At 43.1% G+C, this 27281-nt stretch overlaps 1 protein-coding gene across 2 annotated transcripts in view; it reads right to left on the reverse strand.

Moving 5' to 3' along the window:
• tfdp2 (transcription factor Dp-2) overlaps positions 1-27281 on the reverse strand; it is a 79350-nt gene that overhangs the window by 35218 nt on the left and 16851 nt on the right. For both annotated transcript variants that reach the window (XM_041877257.2, XM_041877256.2), the window contains exons 2-3: positions 11452-11539; positions 10910-10964 (exon numbers count right to left, since the gene is read on the reverse strand). In XM_041877257.2, the coding sequence (XP_041733191.1) occupies positions 10910-10964; positions 11452-11466 (70 nt within the window). In that variant the 5' untranslated portion in view covers positions 11467-11539. The remainder of the gene's footprint in view (positions 1-10909; positions 10965-11451; positions 11540-27281) is intronic.

Consider the following 27281-nt stretch of genomic DNA (forward strand, 5'->3'; position numbering starts at 1 on the left):
CAGACATTACGAGAGCGAGACAGTTTGTGCAAAGGAAGTTTTCATGCACAAACCCTCATTATGGAAAACAAACGTAGAAATGCATATGATGCAGCTTTTAAGTTAAAGGCAGTCAATCTGGCTGTAAAAGAAGGAAATAGAGCTGCTGCACGTAGCCTTGGCATCAATGAGTCAATGGTGAGACGTTGGAGACGCCAGCGGGAAGAACTGTCTCAATGCAAAAAGTCAAAAAAAGCTTTCATATGGTAATTCAACATTAAAACACCTGCGGCTTATAGTCCAGTGCGGCTTATATATGTACACATCATTCAATTTAGCTGCTGCGGCTTATACTCCGGTGCGCCTTATAGTGCGGAAAATACGGTAATCTCGCGTTGCTGTCACGCCTCCCTTGGAGGTCTGGAGAATTTTGTATTGTACTGTTTTCCGACAGGGTAGGACACATTTTGACGAAAGTTGTTCCGTATGCTAGCTAGTTTGCAACATTGCAGAAAATGTTTTGCCAGAAGTGTGCTCTGTTCACAAAATCGAGTCGATGAAGGCATTACAACTCCTCTGCTTGAACACTCTACTAAAGAGACGTTTAGGTGTGTCTACTTACAGGCTAGGGTAAAAGTTTAGTGTATCAAGTGTGGCCGGCAGATTTACTGAAATTGAAAGTGGAGTAATCGATGATAACAGTAGTTTCTCTTCTGATGTCAATAATTGAGGATCAGGTTTGTGTTTAGAACTCTCAAAAGAACAGCCGGCAAAGTGAGATGGAGGACGAGAAAATTGCCAAGGGTGAATACACGATTGTACGGAAGAGTATTAGGGCCAAGTGAAGAGAATAAAAAAAAAATATGGCGACGGGTGGTAATACTTTGATTTTTATTTTTGGCACGATAGTACTTTAAAAAAGTGCCAATATTTCGAGAATCAAGTCTAAATTAAATTGAGTAAATAAAGTGCCAATATTTCGAGAATAAACTCGAAATGTTATATCAGGAATAAAGTCGCAGTTATATTTCAAGATTAAAGTAGGGGATTTGGTTAACTGCATGTCTCCCTGGCTCCCTGTTGATCTGTGCGCCACCGTTGAAAACTATACTTTAGAATGGCTTTAGTAACAAGGAAATCCTTTCTCTTTTAGCACATAACCATATTATTATAAGTGGGTCCAGCGGTGTAAAGTACTTAAGTAAAAATACTTGAAAGTACTCCTTACGTAGCTTTTTGGGGTATCTGTACTTTACTATTTATACTTTTGATAACTTTTACTTCACTACATTCTTAAAGAAAAGTATGTACTTTTTACGCAATGCATTTTCCCTGACACCCAAAAGTACTCGTTACATTTTGAATGCTTAGCATGACAGGGAAATTGTCAAATTCACGCACTCAAGAGAACATCCCTGATCATCCCTACTGCCTCTGATCTGGCGGACTCACTAAACACATGCTTAGTTTGTAAATGATGTCTGAGTGCTGGAGCATGCCCCTAGCTATCTGTAAATTTAAAAAAACATGAAAATGATGCCGTCTGGTTTGCTTTATATAAGGAATTTGAAATGATTTATATTTTACTTTTGATACTTAAGTATATTTAAAACCAAATACTTTTAGACTTTTACTCTAGTAGTATTTTACTGGGTGACTTTCACTTTTACTTGAGTCATTTTCTAGTAAGGTATCTTTACTTTTACTCAAGTATGACAAATTGGGTACTTTTTCCACCATTTAGTGGGCCTATTAGGACCTGGAAAAAGTTGTGCCACAGATTATTTTCAGAAGGTGGAACCACGGCCATGGATGAGGTATTTCATCAAAGTCTGTGTGGTTACATACATAGGTAGAGACAGGTGGGTTGTGTGTGTATGCAGGTACTGTTGAAGTCGGAAGTTTACATACACCTTAGCCAAATACATTTAAACTCAGTTTTTCACAATTCCTGACATCTAATCCTGGTAAAGATTCCCTGTCTTAGGTCAGTTAGGATCACCACTTTATTTTAAGAATGTGAAATGTCAGAATAATAGTAGAGATAATTATTTATTTCAGCTTTTATTTCTTTCATCACATTCCCAGTGGGTCAGAAGTTTACATACACTCAATTAGTATTTGGTAGCATTGCCGTTAAAATTGTTTAACTTGGGACAAATGTTTCGGGTAGCCTTCCACAAGCTTCCCACAATAAGTTGGGTGAATTTTGGCCAATTCCTCCTGACAGAGCTGGTGTAACTGAGTCAGGTTTGTAGGCCTCCTTGCTCGCACACGCTTTTTCAGTTCTGCCCACACATTTTCTATAGGATTGAGGTCAGGGCTTTGTGATGGCCACTCCAATACCTTGACTTTGTTGTCCTTAAGCCATTTTGCCACAACTTTGGAAGTATGCTTGGGGTCATTGTCCATTTGGAAGACCCATTTGCGACCAAGCTTTTCCTTCCTGACTGATGTCTTGAGATGTTGCTTCAATATATCCACATAATTTTCCTTCCTCATGATGCCATCTATTTTGTGAAGTGCACCAGTCCCTCCTGCAGCAAAGCACCCCCACAGCATGATGCTGCCACCCCCGTGCTTCACGGTTGGGATGGTGTTCTTCAGCTTGCAAGCAACCCCCTTTTTCCTCCAAACATAACGATGGTCATTATGGCCAAACACTTCTATATTTTTTTTCTCATCAGACCAGAGGACATTTCTCCAAAAAGTACAATCTTTGTCCCCATGTGCAGTTGCAAACCGTAGTCTGGCTTTTTTATGGCGGTTTTGGAGCAGTGGCTTCTTCCTTGCTGAGCAACCTTTCAGGTTATGTCGATATAGGACTCGTTTTACTGTGGATATAGATACTTTTGTACCTGTTTCCTCCAGCATCTTCACAAGGTCCTTTGCTGTTGTTCTGGGATTGATTTGCACTTTTCACACCAAAGTACGTTCATCTCTAGGAGACAGAACGCGTCTCCTTCCTGAGCGGTATGACGGCTGCGTGGTCCCATGGTGTTTGTACTTGCGTGCTATTGTTTGTACAGATGAACGTGGTACCTTCAGGCGTTTGGAAATTGCTCCCAAGGATGATCCAGACTTGTGGAGGTCTACAAATTTTTTTCTGAGGTCTTGGCTGATTTCCTTTTGATTTTCCCATGATGTCAAGCAAAGAGGCACTGAGTTTGAAGGTAGGCCTTGAAATTCATCCACAGGTACACCTCCAATTGACTCAAATTATGTCAATTAGCCTATCAGAAGCTTCTAAAGCCATGACATTTTCTGGAATTTTCCAAGCTGTTTAAAGGCACAGTCAACTTAGTGTATGTAAACTTCTAACCCACTGGAAATGTGATACACTGAATTACAAGTGAAATAATCTGTCTGTAAACAATTGTTGGAAAAATGACTTATGTCCCCGTGCCCAAGAACTCTAAGATAACCTGCCTAAATGACTACCGACCCGTAGCACTGACGTCTGTAGCCATGAAGTGCTTTGAAAGACTGGTCATGGCTCACATCAACAGCATAATCCCAGAAACCCTAGACCCACTCCAATTTGCATACCGCCCCAACAGATCCACAGATGATGCAATCTCTATCGCACTCCACACTGCCCTTTCCCACCTGGACAAGAGGAACACCTACGTGAGAATGCTATTCATTGACTACAGCTCAGCATTCAACACCATAGTGCCCTCTAAGCTCATCACTAAGCTAAGGATCCTGGGACTAAACACCTCCCTCTGCAACTGGATCCTGGACTTCCTGACGGGCCGCCCCCAGGTGGTAAGGGTAGGTAACAACACATCTGCCACACTGATCCTCAACACGGGGGGCCCCTCAGGGGTGCGTGCTCAGTCCCCTCCTGTACTCTCTGTTCACCCATGACTGAATGGCCAGGCACGACTCCAACACCATCATTAAGTTTGCCGACGACACAACAGTGGTAGGCCTGATCACCGACAACGATGAGACAGCCTATAGGGGAGGAGGTCAGAGATCTGGCCGTGTGGTGCCAGGACAACAACCTCTCCCTCAACGTGACCAAGACAAAGGAGATGATTGTGGACTACAGGAAAAAAAAGAGGACTGAGCACGCCCCCATTCTCATCGACGGGGCTGTAGTGGAACAGGTTGAGAGCTTCAAGTTCCTTGGTGTCCACATCACCAACGAACTATCATGGTCCAAACACACCAAGACAGTCGTGAAGAGGGCACGACAAAGCCTATTCCCCCTCAGGAGACTAAAAAGATTTGGCATGGGTCCTCAGATCCTCAAAAAAATTCTACAGCTGCACCATCGAGAGCATCCTGACTGGTTGCATCACCGCCTGGTATGGCAACTGCTTGGCCTCTGACCGCAAGGCACTACAGAGGGTAGTGCGTACGGCCCAGTACATCACTGGGGCAAAGCTCCCTGCCATCCAGGACCTCTATACCAGGCGGTGTCAGAGGAAGGCCCTCAAAATTGTCAAAGACTCCAGCCACCCTAGTCATAGACTGTTCTCTCTGCTACCGCACGGCAAGCGGTACCGGAGTGCCAAGTCTAGGTCCAAAAGACTTCTCAACAGCTTCTACCCCCAAGCCATAAGACTCCTGAACAGCTAATCATGGCTACCCGGACTATTTGCACTGCCCCCCACCCCATCCTTTTTACGCTGCTGCTACTCTGTTAAGTATTTATGCATAGTCACTTTAACTCTACCTATATGTACATATTACCTCAACTACCTCAACTAGCCGGTGCCCCCGCACATTGACTATGCAACGGTACCCCCCTGTATATATAGCCTCCCTACTGTCACTTTATTTTACTGTATATATAGCCTCCCTACTGTCACTTTATTTTACTTCTGCTCTTTTTTTCTCAACACTTTTTTGTTGTTGTTTTATTCTTACTTTTTTGTTTAAAATAAATGCACTGTTGGTTAAGGGCTGTAAGTAAGCATTTCACTGTAATGTCTGCACCTGTTGTATTCGGCGCATGTGACCAATAAAATTTGATTTGATTTGATTTGAAAGTAGATTTCCTAACCGACTTGCCAAAACTATAGTTTGTTAACAAGAAGTGTGTGGAGTGGTTGAAAAACAAGTTTTAATGACTCCAATCTAAGTGTACGTAAACTTCCGACTTCAACTGTATGTGTGTGTGTGGGGGGGTCTAATACACTCCTTCAAACAGGCTTCACACACACAGTATCCCCAAAGCAATACCATTCTAACGGCCATGGTGTGTTGTCAGACTGCGAAAACACATGGAATTGTGTGCAGACATGGTGCCCTTCGAATTCGCGACAATGTTATCCTCAATTTTATGTGTATGCCAACACCTTGCACAGTATATTTTAGAGTGTAACAGCTAGGCCAGCAGCCTACATGTCAAAACGAAAGGTTAATTTACAAATTTGTGCGTAATGTCATGGTGTTTTATGTACGCTACACTTCCAATGATGTAGCCTCATAGGCCTGTGCTTATTATCTTGTGAATGTAGGTCACAGATTGCGTGGAGAAGGACTGTGCGTACTGTCGGGCTCAAGGCCTTTCATGGACCTTGCCACGGAGCAGGGGGGCAGGGGTTTGGGTAAAGTCTGAGACAGTAATTTTACATTCCATTATTATAACCTAACAGGTAACCTATGCATCCTTCATTCCTCCCATCGTTGAAGACCGATTGATGGATAGTGAAAGGAGATATTACGCTTGACTACCAACCAAGTCATGTCATCATCAGCGATTATTTCTTTATAGCCTATCATCATTTATCTAATAGGCCTATATTTAGATCAATTGTTATTTCAAGGAAGGGAGAATGCATCCATGAATACATTCAAACAGCGCCTTAGATTAGCTGGTTTGAGCATGCAGGAGTGGTCCTTGAATTGCCTCTCCTCCCACAGACACTTGCTTAAAACCCCTGCTTCATTGTTCATTCCTCCCGCACGTTGGATAGACCTATAATTTACTTTCACTTGCCCACTGTAACGTACAATTAGCCTACAGGTTAGGGTACTCAACCTAGTGGGCCAGTATAAGTTGATAATGGGCTGCAAAATAGTGGTGTTGTAGCAGCTTGACATGGGACATACACACATAGCCCGCAGTCTCCAGGATCCCAAGATAATTTGTTTTATTGGGTGTGCTCACGTAGCCTACCAGCCTATAGTCATTAGAAGGATAGTTGCCATAAGGGGGAAATACTACTATTAGTAAAGCACCATGGATAAGGTTGTTAATAGCTGCCATTATGCACAGATTTTTTGGAAGGTGTTCGCCTAGGCTACGCAGCAGAACATTGATTATGATGATGATTCAGTGTTGGGACAACAAAGGGCTTTTGTAAACATGACAACTTTTACATGCTGTGTTGATTAATACTGTAGGTATTGTCTCACACTTCAAAAGACTTCGTATCTAGTCTAGGATATGATTGTTGTGGAAACAGGCCCTTTTACCATTGAGCTGTATGGAATAATAGAATGTAAGCCATACACACTGTAAATGAATAATTTAGCTTAAAGATTTGTTCTAATACTCATTTTCAGTTATCTAAAGTATAGAGTGAGCCGAGTTATGACTGCCACCCATAGTTACTTCTTCATTAAAGTGCATTTTTGACTCTTTCACTTTTCTCCTTTGCTTGAATTCAATAAATAATCCAGATTTGGAAACATCAATACTCAGTGGATTGTATGACTATTATAAATTAACTTGTAGTTGCCTTTTTTGGATTAAATACGTAACAGTGACAACTATAAACTTTACACAACTTTCAAAGTAGAAAAGGTGTGGGCTTTCCCCCCAGTGTTGGCCTGGAGAATTGGGAAAAGGCTACAGTGCCTTCAGAAAGTATTCACACCTTGACTTTTTTCACATTTTGTTATGTTACAGCCTGAATTTACAATTGATTGTGATTTTGTGTCACTGGCCTACACACAATACCCCATAATGTCAAATTGGAATTACAATAAATATATACAAAAGTATGTGGACAACCCTTCAAATTACTGGATTCGGTTATTTCAGCCACACCCGTTGCTGACAGGTGTATAAAATCGAGCACACAGCCATGCAATCTCCATAGACAAACATTGGCAGTAGAATGGCCTTACTGAAGAGCTCAGTGACTATCAACATGGCACCGTCATAGGATGCCACCTTTCCAACAAGTCTGTTCGTCAAAGTTCTGCCCTGCTACAGCTGCCCCGGTCAACTGTAAGTGCTGTTATTGTGAAGGGGAAACGTCTAGGAGCAACAACGGCTCAACCGCGAAGTGGTAGGCCACACAAGCTCACAGAACCGCCAAGTGCTGAAGCACGTAGCTTGTAAAAATTGTCTGTCCTTGGTTGCAACACTCACTACCGAGTTCCAAACTGCCTTTGGAAGCAACGTAAGCACAATAAGTGTTTGTCGGGAGCTTCATGAAATGGGTTTCCATGGCCGAGCAGCCGCACACAAGCCTAAGATGCCCATCCACAATGCCAAGCGTAGACTGGAGTGGTGTAAAGCTTGCCGCCATTGGACTCTGGAGCAGTGGAAACGCGTTCTCTGGAGTGATGAATCACGCTTCACCATCTGGCAGTCCGAATGACGAATCTGGGTTTGGCGGATGCCAGGAGAACGCTACCTGCCCCAATGCATAGTGCCAACTGTAAAGTTTGGTGGAGGAGTAATAATGGTCTAAGGCTGTTTTTCCATGGTTCGTGGCTGAATGGAAGCAAGTCCCCGTAGCACTGTTCCAACATCTAGTGGAAAGCCTTCCCAGAAGAGTGGAGGCTGTTATAGCAGCAAAGGGGGAACCAACTCCATATTAATGCCCATGATTTTGGAATCAGATGTTCGACAAGCATGTGTCCACATACTTTTGGTCACGTAGTGTATTAATTACACTTGGGATGGTATATCAATACACCCAGTTACAACGAAGATACAGGCATCCTTCCTAACTCAGTTGCCGGAGAGGAAGGAAACCACTCAGGGATTTCACCATGAGGCCAATGGTGATTTTAAAACAGAGTTTAAAGGCTGTGATAGGAGAAAACTGAGGATGGATCAACAACATTGTAGTTACTCCACAATACTAACCTAAATGACAGAGTGAAAAGAAGGATGCCTGAACAGAATAATGTTTTTTTTTAAACATGCATCCTGTTCGCAATAAGGCACTAAAGTAAAATTGCAAAGAATGTGGCAAAGAAATTTGCTTTATGTCCTGAATACAAAGCGTTATGTTTGGGGCAAATCCAACAACCCATCACTGAGTACCACTCTTCATATTTTCAAGCATGGTGGTGGCTGCATCATGTTATGGGTATGCTTGTCATCGGCAAGGCTTAGGGAGTTTTTTTGGGGATAAAAATAAACGGAATAGAGCTAAGCACAGGCAAAATCCTAAAGGAAAACCTGGTTCAGTCTGCTTTCCAACAGACACTGGGAGACAAATTCACCTTTCAGCAGGACAATAACCTAAAACACAAGACCAAATATACACTGGAGTTGCTTACCAAGACGACATTTAATGTTCCTGAGCGGCCTAGTTACAGTTTTGACTTAAAATCGGCTTAAAAAACTATGGCAAGACATGAAAATTGCTGCCTAGAATGATCAACAACCAACTTGACAGACAGAGCTTGAAGAAATTTACAAAGAATAATGTGCAAATATTGTACAATCCAGGTGTACAAATATCTTAGAGACTTACCCAGAAAGACTCACAGCTATAATCGCTGCCAAAGGTGAATTTTAACATGCACTCAGGGGTGAGAATACTTATGTAAAATGAGATATTTCTGTATTTCATCTTCAATACATTTGCAAACATTTCTAAAAACATATTTTCATTTTGTCATTATGTGTAGATTGGTGAGAAAACAAAATGTGGAATAAGTCCAGGGGTATGAATACTTTCTGAAGGCACTGTGTTACTGCTCTTGCACAGTGTACACATCACAGCCCATAAAACAAATTCATATATAACGTTTCAGACAGAAACAACAGGAAGAATGTTAACAGTACGTAACATTGTAAAAGTAATTACACAAATAAATGGTGAAAAAAAAGGTACATAGAAATCAAATCGCTGCATGAGGTCTGTCTGCTCTCCAATGGTCCTGCTGACTTTCTGTGCAATGTCAAACTGGACATGGGCCCCTTGATGTTGGATGAGGTATTTTGTGCATCAAATACTTTGGTACTGCTCTGGGCCGATTACCTTGAAGATATCCCAGTTCTTTCCAAAGGACCTCTAAGTATCCGTGACTTTGTATCAGAAGAAGTTGTAACAGTGACCTTAAATAAAAGTAAAATAAGGTTTTAATATCTGAAACTGTCATCATGCATTATGCAACACACATTTGCAATGATAAACTTTGTGTATGTGCCACGTAAAACGGGCTTTATCAGTTACTTCATTGTAAACATTTTTATAAAAATGTAATAGGCTACAATTGCCACTCTGATCAACTGAATATATTATTAAACGTAGCCTACAAATGTGAGCCTGTAGGACTTGTGCAACACTGTTTTCGATGATAATGATAATATATGATAAGTCTATGACGAGCGTAATGATTAATACTGGGATAATAAACAAACAATAAAACAAAAGTTCACCTGTAGCTGCATGGCCTATGTTGTTCGAAGGTAGAGCACTTACCTTTAACTATGCGGTGATCACTTTAGTTGTTGTCACTAATAGCCGTTGATGCACCAAAAACTGGTGCTTGTAGAGGTTGAATTCCTATATTTGGAGGCTGGTCATCTGGCGCTGGGTCCCTGAATAGGCCTCGTCTCGCTGGACTTTCTGTGCTTTCCTGAACAGGTACTTCTGGGGGTCGAGACAGCCACGGCACATCTTGTCTTTTTTTTTGGTGTATATACATATATTTCTTAACCCCTTTTTTTCCCCAACTTCGTGATATCCAATTGGTAGTTACAGTCTTCTCTCATCGCTGCAACTCCCGTACGGACTCGGGAGAGGCGAAGGTCGAGAGCCATGCGTCCTCTCGAGAGCCATGCGTCCTCCGAAACACGACCCTGCCAAGCCGCACTGCTTCTTGACACACTGCTCGCTTAACCCGGAAGCCAGCCGCACCAATGTGTTGGAGGAAACACCGTACAACTGGCGACCGTGTCAGCGTGCATGCGCCCGGCCCACCACAGGAGTCGCTAGAGCGCGATGGGACAAGGACATCCCGGCTGGCCAAACTCTCCCCTAACCCGGACGACGCTGGGCCAATTGTGCGTCGCCTCATGGGTCTCCCGGTCGCGGCCGGTTCTCGTCCTTTTTTTGCTGATTTTGTGCCACGGCCAAACGCTTGTTTGCCGAGAGTACTTAATACCTCTGAACAGTATTGGCAGTCAATCTCTTTTGTGTTCACACTGAACAGACTTTGAAGCCTTCAGCCTTGTGAAAATACTCAAAACCAGAAGGTGGCAGTAGCATTGCATTCTTAAGCTTAGTTTGGCAATGCTAGTCCCTGTGTATTTTGCTTTGTAGGTATCCAATGTTAGCCAACTAGCTAGCTGCACTAATTTTGCTATTGTTCTAGAAAGCCCTTGTTGATACTAGCCAGATGGCCACAGCTAGATAACTAGCTAGAAAGATGGCGAAGAAACAATGCAATGCACTCTCCATAATCCCATAGTAAATTTCTTTGCTAGCTAGTTAATGTTAGCTAAACCATTAGCATGTCATTCACTAGCTAGCACAACACATTTTTTCCTTTTTGTTGTCACTCCTGTCAGCTCCCCCATGTGGAGGTGTGTGCTTTCTGATTGGCTCAAAGTCAAGTTGTAGGCCACTGAGGAGCATTGCGATACTACAAGTAGAAACGTCATGTTCGTCGGTACAAAGCAGGTACGTCTTTTGTTCTAGCAAGAGAAGGAACAGCCTCCTACCTATCAGTAGTCAGATTCTCGGTGTCTTTCATACTTAAGGACTCTTACCTTTAGGGAGGTTTTGGTTGTTGCTTAGAAAGGCAGAAAGAGTGTCAGCGCCAACCTAGGAGATGGAGAGAGAAGCCAAACAGAGACACATGTCAAAAAAGTGCAACTGATGCAAAGTGAAGACATCAGACACCTCACTGACAGCCTGTCACAAGTCCACTCAGTTGTGTTTAAAAACCCTTTACTGACCATTTTTACTGGACCTCACGTGCATTAATGAGTGTAGTTTGCTGTTTTCAAACCATATGTGAAAACATAACAGTTAGGCCTCAATGGTCCACAATGAATGTCACCTCATCCACAGGTGAAACTCAACACAACAATAAAATACATGACACGGGTCATTTGGAAAGACCAACAAAGTGATATGGACTGACAAAGGGACAGGCCGAGAGAGAAAGAGAAAATGACTCATGTGCTTGTAGCCTCCGTCACTGAGCCTCATAATATGAATAATATAATAGTGTGTGAATCAACCTGCAACAAACAGCACCATCATTCAGACTCACGCGACACACACACACAGTGACAATAGTACTCACTGTGTTGGTCATCATATTGCAGGTGATGGACAGACAGCTCCCCTCTCCAGACCGCACTCCCTTTGGCTTCTCTGAGCACACAGAATACCTGCAAGCACAAAACATACACCCAGTTGTGTTTAGGGCTGTGCAACCAATCGTATACTGACACGGGATGCACACTGCAAGCACGCACGCACGCACACACACACACACACACACACACAGGCACTGTGGGGATTCAGTCAGGTCAGGTACTATGAGGCAGTGTTTTCCATTAGCCCCGGCAGTCCGCTAATCAGCAGGTTATAGACTCATTTTCAGCCAGTTACTTTTTCCACTTCATATTAACTAGGCTACTTTTCATCGAAAAGTTACAAATAAAATTATGGTTTTCTGGCGAATTTATTCATAGCCAGCCAGGCGGAGTCGTGGCGCATAGGCTATTTACTGTGCTTTGATTGACAACTGAACAGCAAGTGTTGACTAGTTTATAAAAGGGGTGGAACTGACTGAATAAAGTCGATTTCCTATATCCCTTTGTCATTCATAAATAATGCAACGTGGTTATATTTGCATTGTATCGCATCGGGACAAGTAAACCAAAGGATTTCCTAGGATGTCGGGGCTTGCCAGGCAGTGACGCTAAAGTGAGTGACTCTCGTCTCGTCAGTCAGTGTAGCCTACCGAATTGCATCGGTGAGAGAGCTATTCATTTGGCTCCCTAATTTGCATAGGCTATTGGTAGGCCTAGGCTTTTTGGCAATTATCTGCAGATAGATTATGAAAACATTCGATGAAGATGGTGAATCATCCCTACAGGAACAACAGGTAGTCGACAGCCTCATTCTGGTCCAAATATGATCATTAAGGCCCTCACAGAATCCAGGCATTAAAACGGAATTCAACAATATTCAAAAATGTATCGACCTTAGTAGGGAATCAACTAAATATATTCAATTCATTAATTTGTTCATCATAAGACATGAACAGAATGCATCAGTGATTTGTACAGTATTTCCTGCAACTTTCTGAAGAGGCAACGAGAATGCCCGTCTGTGTGCGGTGCGCGCATCTACCACTTGTAGCCGTTAGAGATTATGCTAATGAAAACAGTCTTCTGGTAGATGGAAAGGCTTTCCGAAAAGCCTTCTCAATTAAATGTTAACTACAAAGTAGCCTATGCTTACCTGGCTGAATGATAAAATGATTATTTTCATCAATTCAATGGGTATTTGTTTTGCAAACTCTACCATCACGTGTGCTACAAAAACACAGCTAAACAACAGCCTCTTTCTTGTTAGTTGAGCACTTGAATGAAAAGGTGACTACACCCAAAATTCAATTTCTCAGATTTTTCCCAGACCTCAAAAGTGGTCTCCTGATTTTGGTAAAGTATTGTTGTGGACTTAGAACATAAAATGTTGTCATTTCTCAAAAAAAAAAAAAAAAGTGATTTTGAGAGCGAAAACCTGAAAAAAAATAATAATTGAAACCTGCAAAAACAAAACGGAGAAAACGGAATTTGGGAAAGAACAAAACAGAATTAGGCAAAAAAATAAAACAGATTTTATAGGGCCCTAGATACTTTTAAATTAATTTAGGCTATGTAAAATCAGAAGGATAGTATACGGCCTGGGAGCTCCTGGCTGGCTACCTTTTCCATTTGGCTGGCTACCTTTTCCATTTGGCTGGCTACTCTATGGAAAACACTGAGGCAAAGGAAGGATGGTGAGACCGAGCATCAGTGTCCTGTCCACTGTCCAGACACAAACATGTTTTTTTTTAAAGGAGTGGGGCACTCCCAGTCCTCACATATTTCCTGTTTATTAGATAGGACAGAGATCGAGAGGAAAGATAGCAGTGGGCCGGATTCAAACCCATGCTGCAGCGTGGTCTGTAGGCAGCGGCTTAGACCGCTAGACCACCCTAGGCCATGAGAGATAACCACGTTGAAAACATCAGATAAAAAGTAGGCCCTGTTCTGAAACACATCCGTCCCTCGTCTCCTCCTTTAGGTAAGCTATTCTGACATGGTTGGATAAGGTACAGTGCCATGCAAAAGTATTCATCCCCCTTGGCGTTTTTCCTATTTTGTTGCATTACAACCTGTAATTTAAATGGATTTTTATTTGGATTTCATGTAATGGACATACACAAAACAGTCCAAATTGGTGAAGTGAAATGAAAAACAATAACTTGTTTCAATAAATTATACAAAATAAATAACGGAAAAGTGGTGCGTGCATATGTATTCACCCCCTTTGCTATGAAGCCCCTAAATAAGATCTGGTGCAACCAATTACCTTCAGAAGTCACATAATTAGTTAAAATAAAGTCCACCTGTGTGCAAGTCCACCTGTGTCCGTCTAAAGCGCGGTGGTCGGGAGAGGTTGTGTTTTCTCTAGCAGGAGGTAAGCTTGGCTTCTTATATGATGTTGAGTAAAGCTTAAACCATGTATTTAGATTGTAGGTAGGTATTGTAGTCAGGTATTATAGGTAGTTTACTTAGGTAGTTATTGTAGGTTATTGTAGGTAATTATTGTAGGTAAGTATTGTATTCGGCGGACCCCGGCGAAGCACGAGTGCTAGCTAACCCACTACTTGGACCTACAAAGCTAGCTAGCTAGCGGGTAGCTACTGGTAACTTTTAGCAACTGTGGTTAGTTGTTTCCAATGTTATTTCACGCTTAAGAGTACCTGTAATTGAGCCAGCTAGCTACCTACCATTCAGCTGTTTTTCTAACCTCATTATCCGAGGCATTAACGTTAGGTGGTTGGTGGCTGCTGTACTTAATTACAGCTACTGATTGCAGTCTGCCACCCAGTTAGCTGGCGTTGGGTAAGTTTGGCTTTATACATAGCTTGGGCTTTGTCGAGTAAGGCTTAAACTATGTATTTAGATTGTAGTTAGGTATTATAGGTAGGCATCGTGGGCTGTATATTATTAGGTATTATAGGTAGGCATCGTGGGCTGTTGTGGGTAGTTGTTGTATGTAGTTATTGTAGGTTACTTTTGTATTCGGCGGTGCCGGGTGTAGCACGAAGCTAGCTAGCTAACTCACCTCCTGGACTAGCTGGCTAGTAGCTATTAGCAACGGTAGCAAATAAATACAATATCTTTTTAGCCAGCTACATTCGTTCTCAGCGACGCCGTTTTTCAAACAAAGTCAACACAGCAGCCATTGCTAGCTAGCCAACACTACCAGCTGGCTGTACTGTGGTAGCTAAATACAATATCTTTGTGCTAGCTAGCCAACGTTTAATCATTGCTGCGTTATGAAAGAACTAGACACGGACACAAATTATCTGTTTAGTGTGTTAACACACTATTGGTAGTTTGTTGTAACCAAGTATTGGTGCTAAACTGTGTGTTATTGGATGCTAGCATGCTAGTTAGCTATGGCGTCATAGTTAGCTAGCTGAATAAAGTAAGTTGAGTCTAGTCCTTGAAACATTGAACCGCTGTAGTTTACAACAATTCTAATTTCTAAAGTGGAAGTTGGGAGAGTTTTATTCGGGTGGTTCAGTGAAACAATTATAGTTTCTGAGGTGGAAGTTGGGAGAGTTATATTTTTTTGGTGAGGGAGGCCTTGCTCTCTCCTTTCCCAGATGTTCAGTTCATTTCATTCCGATCTCCTCTGCATTATTGTAGCCATCTGCTACAGCCTGTCAACTATGCCTCTGCCTATCCCTGTTCTCTCCTCTCCGCACAGGCTACACAAACGCCTCACACCGCGTGGCTGCTGCCTCTCTAACCTGGTGGTCCCTGCACGCACCACACACCTGGAGTTCCAGGTCTCAGGCAGCCTCTGGAACTGCCGTTCTGCTGCCAACAAGGCTGACTTCATCCCAGCCTATGCTACCCTCCAGTCCCTCGACTTCCTGGCGCTGACGGAAACATGGATTACCACTGAAAACACTGCTACTCCTACTGCTCTCTCCTCGTCTGACCATGTGTTCTCGCATACCCCGAGAGCATCTGGTCAGAGGGGTGGTGGCACAGGAATCCTCATCTCTCCCAAGTGGTCATTTTTAATTTTTCCCCTAACCCATCTGTCTATCTCCTCATTTGAATTCCACGCTGTCACAGTCACTAGCCCATTTAAGCTTAATATCCTTGTCATCTATCGCCCTCCAGGTTCCCTTGGAGAGTTCATCAATGAGCTTGACGCCTTGATAAGTTCCTTTCCTGAGGATGGCTCACCCTTCACAGTTTTGGGGGATTTCAACCTCCCTATGTCTACATTTGACTCATTTCTCTCTGCCTCCTTCTTTCCACTCCTCTCCTCTTTTGACCTCACCCTCTCACCGTCCCCCCCTACTCACAAGGCAGGCAATACGCTTGACTTCATCTTTACTAGATGTTGCTCTTCTACTAATCTCACTGCAACTCCCCTCCATGTCTCCGACCACTACTTTGTATCCTTTTCTCTCTCGCTCTCCTCCAACACTACTCACTCTGCCCCTACACAGATGGTAACGCGCCGCCACAACCTTCGCTCTCTCTCTCCCACTACTCTCTCCTCTTCCATCCTATCATCTCTTCCCTCTGCTCAATCCTTCTCCCTCCAATCTCCTGATTCTGCCTCCTCAACCCTCCTCTCCTCCCTTTCTGCATCCTTTGACTCCCTGTGTCCCCCTATCCTCCCGGCCGGCTCGGTCCTCCCCTCCAGCTCCGTGGCTTGACGACTCATTGCGAGCTCACAGAACAGAGCTCCGGGCAGCTGAGCGGAAATGGAAGAAAACTAAACTCCCTGCCGACCTGGCATCTTTTCACTCCCTCCTCTCTACATTTTCTTCATCTGTTTCTGCTGCTAAGGCCACTTTCTACCACTCTAAATTCCAAGCATCTGCCTCTAACCCTAGGAAGCTCTTTGCCACATTCTCCTCACTGCTGAATCCTCCCCCCTCCCTCTCTGTGGATGACTTCGTCAACCACTTTGAAAAAGAAGGTTGACGACATCCGATCCTCGTTTGTTAAGTCAAATGACACTGCTGGTCCTGCTCACACTGCCCTACCCTATGCTTTGACTTCTTTCTCCCTCTCTCTCCAGATAAAATCTTGCGACTAGTGACTGCAGGCCGCCCAACAACCTGCCCGCTTGACCCCATCCCCTCCTCTCTTCTCCAGACCATCTCCGGTGACCTTCTCCCCTACCTCACCTCGCTGATCAACTCATCCTTGACCGCTGGCTATGTCCCTTCCGTCTTCAAGAGAGCGAGAGTTGCACCCCTTCTCAAAAAAACCAACACTCGATCCCACTGATGTCAACAACTACAGACCAGTATCCCTTCTTTCTTTTCTTTCCAAAACTATTGAGCGTGCCGTCTTTAGCCAACTTTCTTGCTATCTCTCTCAGAATGACCTTCTTGATCCAAACCAGTCAGGTTTCAGGACTGGTCATTCAACTGAGACTGCTCTTCTCTGTGTCACGGAGGCTCTCCGCACTGCTAAAGCTAACTCTCTCTCCTCTGCTCTTGTCCTTCTAGACCTGTCTGCTGCCTTTGATACTGTGAACCATCAGATCCTCCTCTCCACCCTCTCCGAGCTGGGCATCTCCGGCGCGGCTCACTCCTGGATTGCGTCCTACCTGACCGGTCGCTCCTACCAAGTGGCGTGGCGAGAAGCTGTCTCCGCACCACGTGCTCTCACCACTGGTGTCCCCCAGGGCTCAGTTCTAGGCCCTCTCCTTTTCTCCCTATACACCAAGTCACTTGGCTCTGTCATATCCTCACATGGCCTCTCCTATCATTGCTACGCTGACGATACACAACTAATCTTCTCCTTTCCCCCTTCTGATAACCAGGTGGCGAATCGCATCTCTGCATGTCTAGCAGACATATCAGTATGGATGACGGATCACCACCTCAAAACTGTTCGCTCTGGCACCCCAATGGTGGAACAAGCTCCCTCACGACGCCAGGACAGCGGAGTCACTCACCACCTTCCGGAGACATTTGAAACCCCACCTCTTTAAGGAATACCTGGGATAGGATAAAGTAATCCTTCTACCCCCCCCCACCCCCCACCCCAAAAAAAAAAAAAAAAAAAAAAAAAACATTTGTTAAGTGGTTATCCCACTGGCTATAGGGTGAATGCACCAATTTGTAAGTCGCTCTGGATAAGAGCGTCTGCTAAATGACGTAAATGTGCCCTTGAGCAAGGCACTTAACCCTAATTGCTCCTGTAAGTCGCTCTGGATAAGAGCGTCTGCTAAATGACTAAAATGTAAAATGTAAATGTAATGCAATCTAAGTGTCACATGATCTGTCACATGATCTCAGTATACACTACCGTTCAAAAGTTTGGGGTCACTTAGAAATGTCCATGTTTTCGAAAGCAATTTTTTTGTCCATTAAAATAACATCAAATTGATCAGAAATACAGTGTAGACATTGTTAATGTTGTAAATGGCTATTGTAGCTGGAAACGGCAGATTTTTTATGGAGTATATACATAGGCGTACAGAGGCCCATTATCAGCAACCATCAGTCCTGTGTTCCAATGGCACGTTGTGTTTGCTAATCCAAGTTTATCATTAGAAATCCCTTTTGCAATTATGTTAGCACAGCTGAAAACTGCTGTGCTGATTAAAGAAGCAATAAAACTGGCCTTCTTGAGACTAGTTGAGTATCTGGAGCATCAGCAATTGTGGGTTCGATTACAGGCTCAAAATGCCCAGAAACAAATAACTTTCTTCTGAAACTCGTCAGTCTATTCTTGTTCTGAGAAATGAAGGCTATTCCATGCGAGAAATTGCCAAGAAACTGAAGCTCTCGTACAACGCTTTATAAAAAAAAAAAAAGACCTGCAGTCAACTTGTGCACTAGGTTAATAGATAAAGCAGATTGCGTTCTTCATTTCAGCTGTTGCATTAGGCAATTGTTTCATTATGAAGACGTTGGCCAAAGCAGCTGATTGAGTCAGTCACATAGTATGTTTGTTTTAGGCTTGGGCGGTATCCAGATTGTTAATACGAACCTTCTGTATATTTCACAGCAAGGCTCTTGATCCAGGAGGGGATTCTCTGCTGTTACCAAGAGGAGCTTGAATGCAAGATGCTAACCACTCAACACAGGGGCCCCACAAGGGTTCATGCTTAGCCCCTCCTGTACTCCCTGTTCACCCATGACAGCGTGGTCACACACGTCTTCAACTCAATCATCAAGTTTGCAGATGACACAGCCTACAGGGAGGAGGTGAGGGCCCTGGCGGAGTGGTGCCATGACAAAACGAATTAGCTGATAATGGACTTTAGGAGACAGCAGAGGGAGCACACCCACAACCACATCGCCGGGGCTGCAGTGGGGGGTTGAAAAGCTTCCAGTTCCTCGGCGTGGTCCACCCACATAGATAGTGTGGGTAAGAAGGCGCAACAGTGCTTTTCAACCTAAGGAAGCTTTGCCTAAGGCTGTGGCGGTCATTAAATATTTTCCGAAGGTTATTGTTAACATAAAACGTTTAACATCTCCAGGCCTCCACGCATACAAGCCGCTGATGCGCTTTGAAACACCTACATAAAAAAGTATAATAAATAAATGCAATATACACCATCATAGTAAATCTATTATTTATTTTAGGTACAGTGAGGGAAAAAACTATTTGATCCCCTGCTGATTTTGTTTGTTTGCCCACTGACAAAGAAATGATCAGTCTATAATTTTAATGGTAGGTTTATTTGAACAGTGAGAGAGAGAATAACAAAACAAAAAAATCCAGAAAAACGTATGTCAAAAATGGTATAAATTGATTTGCATTTTCATGAGGGAAATAAGTATTTGTCCCCCTCTCAATCAGAAAGATTTCTGGCTCCCAGGTGTCTTATATACAGGTAAAGAGCAGAGATTAGGAGCACACTCTTAAAGGGAGTGCTCCTAATCTCAGCTTGTTACCTGTATAAAAGACACCTGTCCACAGAAGCAATCAATCAATCAGATTCCAAACTCTCCACCATGGCCAAGACCAAAGTGCTCTCCAAGGATGTCAGGGACAAGATTGTAGACCTACACAAGGCTGGAATGGGCTACAAGACCATCGCCAAGCAGCTTGGTGAGAAGGTGACAACAGTTGGTGTGATTATTGGCAAATGGAAGAAACACAAAAGACTGTCAATCTCCCTCGGCCTGGGGCTCCATGCAAGATCTCAACTCGTGGAGTTGCAATGATCATGAGAACGGTGAGGAATCAGCCCAGAACTACACGGGAGGATCTTGTCAATGATCTCAAGGCAGCTGGGACCATAGTCACCAAGAAAACAATTGGTAACACACTACGCCGTGAAGGACTGAAATCCTGCAGCGCCCGCAAGGTCCCCCTGCTCAAGAAAGCACATATACAGGGCCGTCTGAAGTTTGCCAATGAACATCTGAATGATTCAGAGGAGAACTGGGTGAAAGTGTTGTGGTCAGATGAGACCAAAATTGAGCTCTTTGGCATCAACTCAACTCGCCATGTTTGGAGGAGGAGGAATGCTGCCTATGACCCCAAGAACACCATCCCCACCGTCAAACATGGAGGTGGAAACATTATGCTTTGGGGGTGTTTTTCTGCTAAGGGGACAGGACAACTTCACCGCATCAAAGGGACGATGGACGGGGCCATGTACCGTCAAATCTTGGGTGAGAACCTCCTTCCCTCAGCCAGGGCATTGAAAATGGGTCGTGGATGGGTATTCCAGCTTGACAATGACCCAAAACACACGGCCAAGGCAACAAAGGAGTGGCTCAAGAAGAAGCACATTAAGGTCCTGGAGTGGCCTAGCCAGTCTCCAGACCTTAATCCCATAGACAATCTGTGGAGGCAGCTGAAGGTTCGAGTTGCCAAACGTCAGCCTCGAAACCTTAATGACTTGGAGAAGATCTGCAAAGAGGAGTGGGACAAAATCCCTCCTGAGATGTGTGCAAACCTGGTGGCCAACTACAAGAAACGTCTGACCTCTGTGATTGCCAACAAGGGTTTTGCCACCAAGTACTAAGTCATGTTTTGCAGAGGGGTCAAATACTTATTTCCCTCATTAAAATGCAAATCAATGTAAAAATTTTGACATGCGTTTTTCTTGATTTTTTTGTTGTTATTCTGTCTCTCACTGTACAAATAAACCTACCATTAAAATTATAGACTGATCATGTCTTTGTCAGTGGGCAAACTTACAAAATCAGCAGGGGATCAAATACATTTTCCCCCTCACTGTAGTTTTGAATTCCATACTGTAACTAGATCACCTGGTGTGTGCTGCAAAACAGTGATTGACTCACAAGTCTCCGGTCTCGTCGTTGTGTGATTGTAAACATGTGTGGGGACTACCGGTAAGCGTCATAATGTAAAATAATGTGACAGGTGAAATAAAGAACGCCATCTGCTGTATTTCCTAACGCATTGCACAAGTTGACTGCAGATATTTACTTAAAAAGTAGCTACAAATATTTAAATGTATTGTGTAGAGTTCACTCCGGTCTTCAGGACACTGTGTAACCACACTGTAATCTCCTCAACTCTGTAGTGACATGCAAGCTGCCCACCCACCACAGTTTTATTTTCCTCTCTCTGTTCCTCTGTCTCTTGCCATTCATTCCATCTTTATACCTCCCTATTCTTCCCTCACTCCTGCTGAGACAGGTCTGGGAGAGGAAATGGCTGCATGATTGTGGTCAGAGAGTGGACTTCTTACTGTATGTCCTCAGTGTGTGTGTGTGTGTGTGTGTGTGTGTATATAGCATCCATAATTCCCCTGAATGTCCAGACAGTGTGAGGGTCCCTGCTCTGTGAGATATCAGTGACTCTGTCCAAAATCAGAAAGGAGTACTCAAGAAGGCAAAAAAAAACAAGTCTTCTTGTACAAAAACACATTTTAATTAAATACTGCAAAATTCTGATAAAAACTGAGGCAACCTTTTTTGTTCTCATTGTTTTAGTCAATATTGCATCTCAATAACCATATTATCCACAGCATAAAAGCATTTTCTACATTTCCATTGTTATCATTCACAGATTGCTTTTCTGAAATGTTATATTTTTTACTTCTCCCTTACCCAGTCTAACACACACACAAAGTCAAGCGCATCCCCACTCCCATTCAAGGCCAGGGTGCATGCACACGCGCACACACACACACACACAGTCACGTTTAACTAACTGATTCCCATTCAAAATCCTATTTTCCCTAACCTAACCCCAAAACCTAACCTTAGCCCTAACCTTTAACCCCTAACCCTAACTTTAACCCTAAACCCCACAGAAATAAATATACTTTTTCCTTGTGGGGACTAACAAAATGTCCCCGGTTGGTCAAATTTGTATTTGTTTACTATTCTTGTGGAGACTTCTGCTCCCCACAAGTATAGTTAAATGCGCGCGCACACTCACACACACTCTGCAGTAGTTTCACACAGACCCTTCTGTGCATTAACATTTGCTTCTGTGGAGTTTAACAAGGTTGACTGAGGGTTTGGATTAGGTTGTTGAATCGAACCTAGTTTCAGCGGTATTGACTGAATTGAAAAACCATCCCGTAGCTATTTCCAAATACCCCGGTATAAGGTATACCGCCAAAGCCTAGTTTGTTTACAAAGAGCTCACGGAGTAAACGGAAGCTTTCGTGACGTGACGATCCACTATATGCAGTGCAAGAGGGGATCAACTTAAAAAAATTCACTTCTGTTTGCCAGCTAAATATATCTAATAAGTTATAAGTTTAAATATTTCAGATGTGCCAAATAAATTCTCCCCATCTCAGGGGGAAGCTATGCATTAGGTTTGCTAACTTGCTAGCTAGTGGCTAGCTTGCAAGATCAAGATTATTGGTTACAGCAGAGAATCAATAGCCTACTGTGTCAAGATCCGTGCTGTCTAATATTTATTTTATGCATGCAGCAAACCTTTTGAGATAGTTGTACAACTTTATGAGCTGGGGTGTCTGTCCTTGCAATTAATTGTTTGCTTGTGCTTCTTAGAATTTAGCTAGCATCCACTATGGGAATTCGCTAGTACTTGTTAGCATTTGTAAGCCATTTGTTTTTTTACGTTTGGAAATAAATAGTGCCCCCTTGTGTGCAATGCCAGTAATACCGTATTATGGTACAGGAACTGTATGAAGGTATGAAAATCTGGATACCGCCCAACCCTAGTAGCTTATGCTTTGTATTTCAGCATCCGTGTCGTGTAGAGGGAGTGATGGAGACACCAACACCTGTCGGTGTCAGCATTATTATCAACTTTCATAGGGCTTTTGTCAAAAGGAGTACACTAGCATATAGGGAATGTTTCCATTTTGGATGCACCCCAGCTAGGTATCATTAGCACAGGCGATTACAGTATAATTTTAAGTCGGGATGCGCACGCCAAGCATCATTGTCGCAATGTTGTTAATGGCCCTCTGAGCATGGCGAGAGTGCCTCAGCCTTTGAGGCCAAAGCCTGTTGACGATCCCGGGAGGCCCGTAAAGAAGCGAACAGCTGGTGAGCCTAGAAGGGCCGGAGAGGCAGAGGGTGGCTCCATTCAAAGGATAAATGACAGAGAGAAGGGTGGTGCCGCCCACATCCCTGCCAAACAATAGATCCCCTGTGGGCCGCAGGCGGCACTCCACATAATGGGCTTTTGTCCAACATGGAGAGAACCTATAGAGGAACCAGAGAAGCTTCAAAGCGGCTGGAGGTCTCTCTCGCCATCTCTCTGTATCCCGCAACTCTCCATCTCTCTCTCCCACCTCTCCCTCTGATTAGATGATACATACAGTTGAAGTCGGAAGTATACATACACCTTAGCCAAATACATTTAAACTCAGTTTTTCACAATTCCTGACATTTAATCGTAGTAAAAATTCCCTGTCTTAGGTCAGTTAGGATCACCACTTTATTTTAAGAATGTGAAATGTCAGAATAATAGTAGAGAGAACGATTTATTTCAGCTTTTATTTCTTTCATCACATTCCCAGTGGGTCAGAAGTTTACATGCACTTAATTAGTATTTGGTAGCATTGCCTTTAAATTGTTTAACTTGGGTCAAACGTTTCGGGTAGCCGTCCACAAGCTTCCCACAATAAGTTGGGTGAATTTTGGCCCATTCTTCCTGACAGAGCTGGTGTAACTGAGTCAGGTTTGTAGGCCTCCTTGCTCGCACACGCTTTTTCAGTTCTGCCCACACATTTTCTATAGGATTGAGGTCAGGGCTTTGTGATGGCCACTCCAATACCTTGACTATGTTGTTATTAAGCCATTTTGCCACAACTTTGGAAGTATGCTTGGGGTTATTGTCCATTTGCGACCAAGCTTTAACTTCCTGACTGATGTCTTGAGATGTTGCTTCAATATATCCACATAATTTTCCTTCCTCATGATGCCATCTATTTTGTGACGTGCACCAGTCCCTCCTGCAGCAAAGCACCCCCACAGCATGATGCTGCCACCCCCATGCTTCACGGTTGGGATGGTGTTCTTCGGCTTGCAAGCACCCCCTTTTCCTCCAAACATATCAATGGTCATTATGCCTATTTTTGTTTCATCAGACCAGAGGACATTTCTCCAAAAAGTGCGATCTTTGTCCCCATGTGCAGTTGCAAACCGTAGTCTGGCTTTTTTATGGCGGTTTTGGAGCAGTGGCTTCTTCCTTGCTGAGCAGCCTTTCAGGTTATGTCAATATAGGATTAATTTTACTGTGGATATAGATACTGTTGTACCCGTTTCTTCCAGCATCTTCACAAGGTCCTTTGCTGTTGTTCTGGGATTGATTTGCACTTTTCACACCAAAGTACGTTCATCTCTAGGAGACAGAACACGTCTCCTTCCTGAGCGGAATGATGGCTGCATGATCCCATGGTGTTTATACCTGCGTACTATTGTTTGTACAGATGAACGTGGTACCTTCAGGCATTTGAAAATTGCTCCCAAGGATGAACCAGAGTTATGGAGGTCTACAATTTTTTTTTCTGAGGTCTTGGCTGATTTCTTTAGATTTTCCCATGATGTCAAGCACAGAGGCCCTGAGTATGAAGGTAGGCCTTGAAATACATCCACAGGTACACCTCCAATTGACTCAAATTATGTCAATTAGCCTATCAGAAGCTTCTAAAGCCATGACATCATTTTCTGGAATTTTCCAAGCTGTTTAAAAGGCACAGTCAACTTAGTGTATGTAGATTTGTGACCCACTGGAATTGTATAAATAATCTGTCTGTAAACAATTTTGGAAAAATTACTTGTGTCATGCACAAAGTAGATGTCCTAACCGACTTGCCAAAACAATAGTTTGTTAACAAGAAATATGTGGAGTGGTTGAAAAACAAGTTTTAATGACTCCAACCTAAGTGTTTGTAAACTTCCGACTTCAACTGTACATGTAACAGCATCTTTAAACACCTGGTAACGTGTCTGGGATTGATCAAAACATAAAATAACACCACTCTTCTAGATGAGATCCTCTCACTCAATGTCAACAAAACAAAGGAGATGATCGTGGACTTCAGGAAACAGCAGAGGGAGCACCCCCCTATCCACATCGACGGGACCGCAGCGGAGAAGGTTCCTCTGCGTACACATCACTGATAAACTTTAAATGGTCCACCCACACAGTGTGGTGAAGGTGCAACAGCGCCTCTTCAACCTCAGGAGGCTGAAGAAATTTGGCTTGGCACCTAAAACCCTCACAAACTTTTACAGATGCACAATTGAGAGCATCCTGTCGGGCTGTATTACCGCCTGGTACGGCAACTGCACAGCCCGCAACCGCAGGGCTCTCCAGAGGGTGATGTGGCCTGCCCAACGCATCACCGGGGGCAAACAACCAGCCCTCCAGGACACCTACAGTACCCGATGTCACAGGAAGGCCAAAAAGATCATCAAGGATAACAAACACCCAAGCCACTGCCTGTTCCCCCCCGCTATCCAGAAGGCGAGGTCAGTACAGGTGCATCAAAGCTAGGACCGAGAAACTGAAAAACAGCTTCTATGTCAAGGCCATCAGATTGTTAAATAGTCTTCACTAGCACATTAGAGGCTGCTGCCTATATGCATATATTAGAAATCACTGGCCACTTTAATAAATGAAACACTAGTCACTTTAATAATGTTTACATATCTTGAATTACTCATCTCATATGTATATAATGTATTCTATACTATTCTACTGTATCTTCATCTATGTCGCTCTGACATTGCTTGTCCATATTTTTATATATTCAAAAATGATATTGCTTTAATTAGATTTGTGTGTATTGGGTATATGTTGTGAAATTGTTAGATATTACTGCACTGTCGGAGCTAGAAACACCAGCATTTCACTACACCCGCATTAACATCTGCTAAACACGTGTATGTGACCAAAAACATTTTATTTGATTTAATAAACACTTGACACCATCAGGTGGCCGATCTTTGTAACTACCAAACCAGAAATCGTCACACGGCAGTTCTGCTCCTCCGAAACGATCTCGTACGTTTTCAATGAAATGTAATGCATGCAAAATGCTCATTAGATTAGAAAAAACTAATTTGCCACTTCAGAAATTCACGTTACATGTATTTAACATTGGGTGTTAAGTGATGCAAACGACACATTTTATGATGCTTTATATACAATTACATTGTTTATATATCACGTCAAATAATAAAACTGGATATCTCTATCACACATATATTTTAATGTTAGCTGCCTATGGGCCCCAATTCGAATGTGCAAAAAAAGTTTGCAAACTGCCCATCTTAACTGTAATATATCAAATATACACCAATGAGAGTCTGGAGTTTTGAATAATGCAACTAGCGTTTGAATGATATGCAATGCATTTTCAGACTGGTTGAACAATAACCATTTTCTCAAAAGTATTGTTTGTGTGTTAATATTTGCATGGAGTGAGCACTGTGTGAAAGCTCTGGCAGAATGTATTTCACACATGGAATTTTTGAAATGTAGAAATAAAAGACACACTGAAGATAAACAACTTGTGCAATATATACAGTGGCTTGCGAAAGTATTCAACCCCTTGGCATTTTTCCTATTTTGTTGCCTTACAACCTGGAATTAAAATAGATTTTGGGGGGTTTGTATCATTTGATTTATACAACATGCCTACCACTTTGAAGATGCAAAATATTTTTTTATTGTGAAAGAAACAAGAAATAAGTTTTAAAAAACAGAACTTGAGAGTGCATAACTATTCACCCCCCCAAAGTCAATACTTTGTAGAGCCACCTTTTGCAGCAATTACAGCTGCAAGTCTCTTGGGGTATGTCTCTATAAGCTTGGCACATCTAGCCACTGCTCCTTCAAGTTGGATGGGTTCCGCTGGTGTACAGCAATCTTTAAGTCATACCACTGATTCTCAATTGGATTGAGGTCTGGGCTTTGACTAAGCCATTCCAAGACATTTAAATGTTTCCCCTTAAACCACTCGAGTGTTGCTTTAGTTGGAAGGTGAACCTCCGTCACAGTCTCAAGTTTCCCTCAAGACTTTCCCTGTATTTAGCGCCATCCATCGTTCCTTCAATTCTGACCAGTTTGCGCCAGACATTTTCCTTGATGGCCAAAAAGCTCAATTTTAGTCTCATCTGACCAGAGTACCTTCTTCCATATGTTTGGGGAGTATCCCACATGCCTTTTGGCGAACACCAAACATGTTTGCTTATTTTTTTCTTTAAGCAATGGCTTTTTTCTGGCCACTCTTCCATAAAGCTCAGCTCTGTGGAGTGTACGGCTTAAAGTGGTCCTATGGACAGACACTACAATCTCCGCTGTGGAGCTTTGCAGCTTATTCAGTCTCCTTCAGTCTTTGTTGCCTCTCTGATTAATACCCTCCTTGCCTGGTCCGTGAGTTTTGGTGGGCGGCCCTCTCTTGGCAGGTTTGTTGTGGTGCCATTTT

This window comes from Coregonus clupeaformis, chromosome 6 (assembly GCF_020615455.1).
Source record: "Coregonus clupeaformis isolate EN_2021a chromosome 6, ASM2061545v1, whole genome shotgun sequence".
Lineage (NCBI taxonomy): Eukaryota > Metazoa > Chordata > Actinopteri > Salmoniformes > Salmonidae > Coregonus > Coregonus clupeaformis.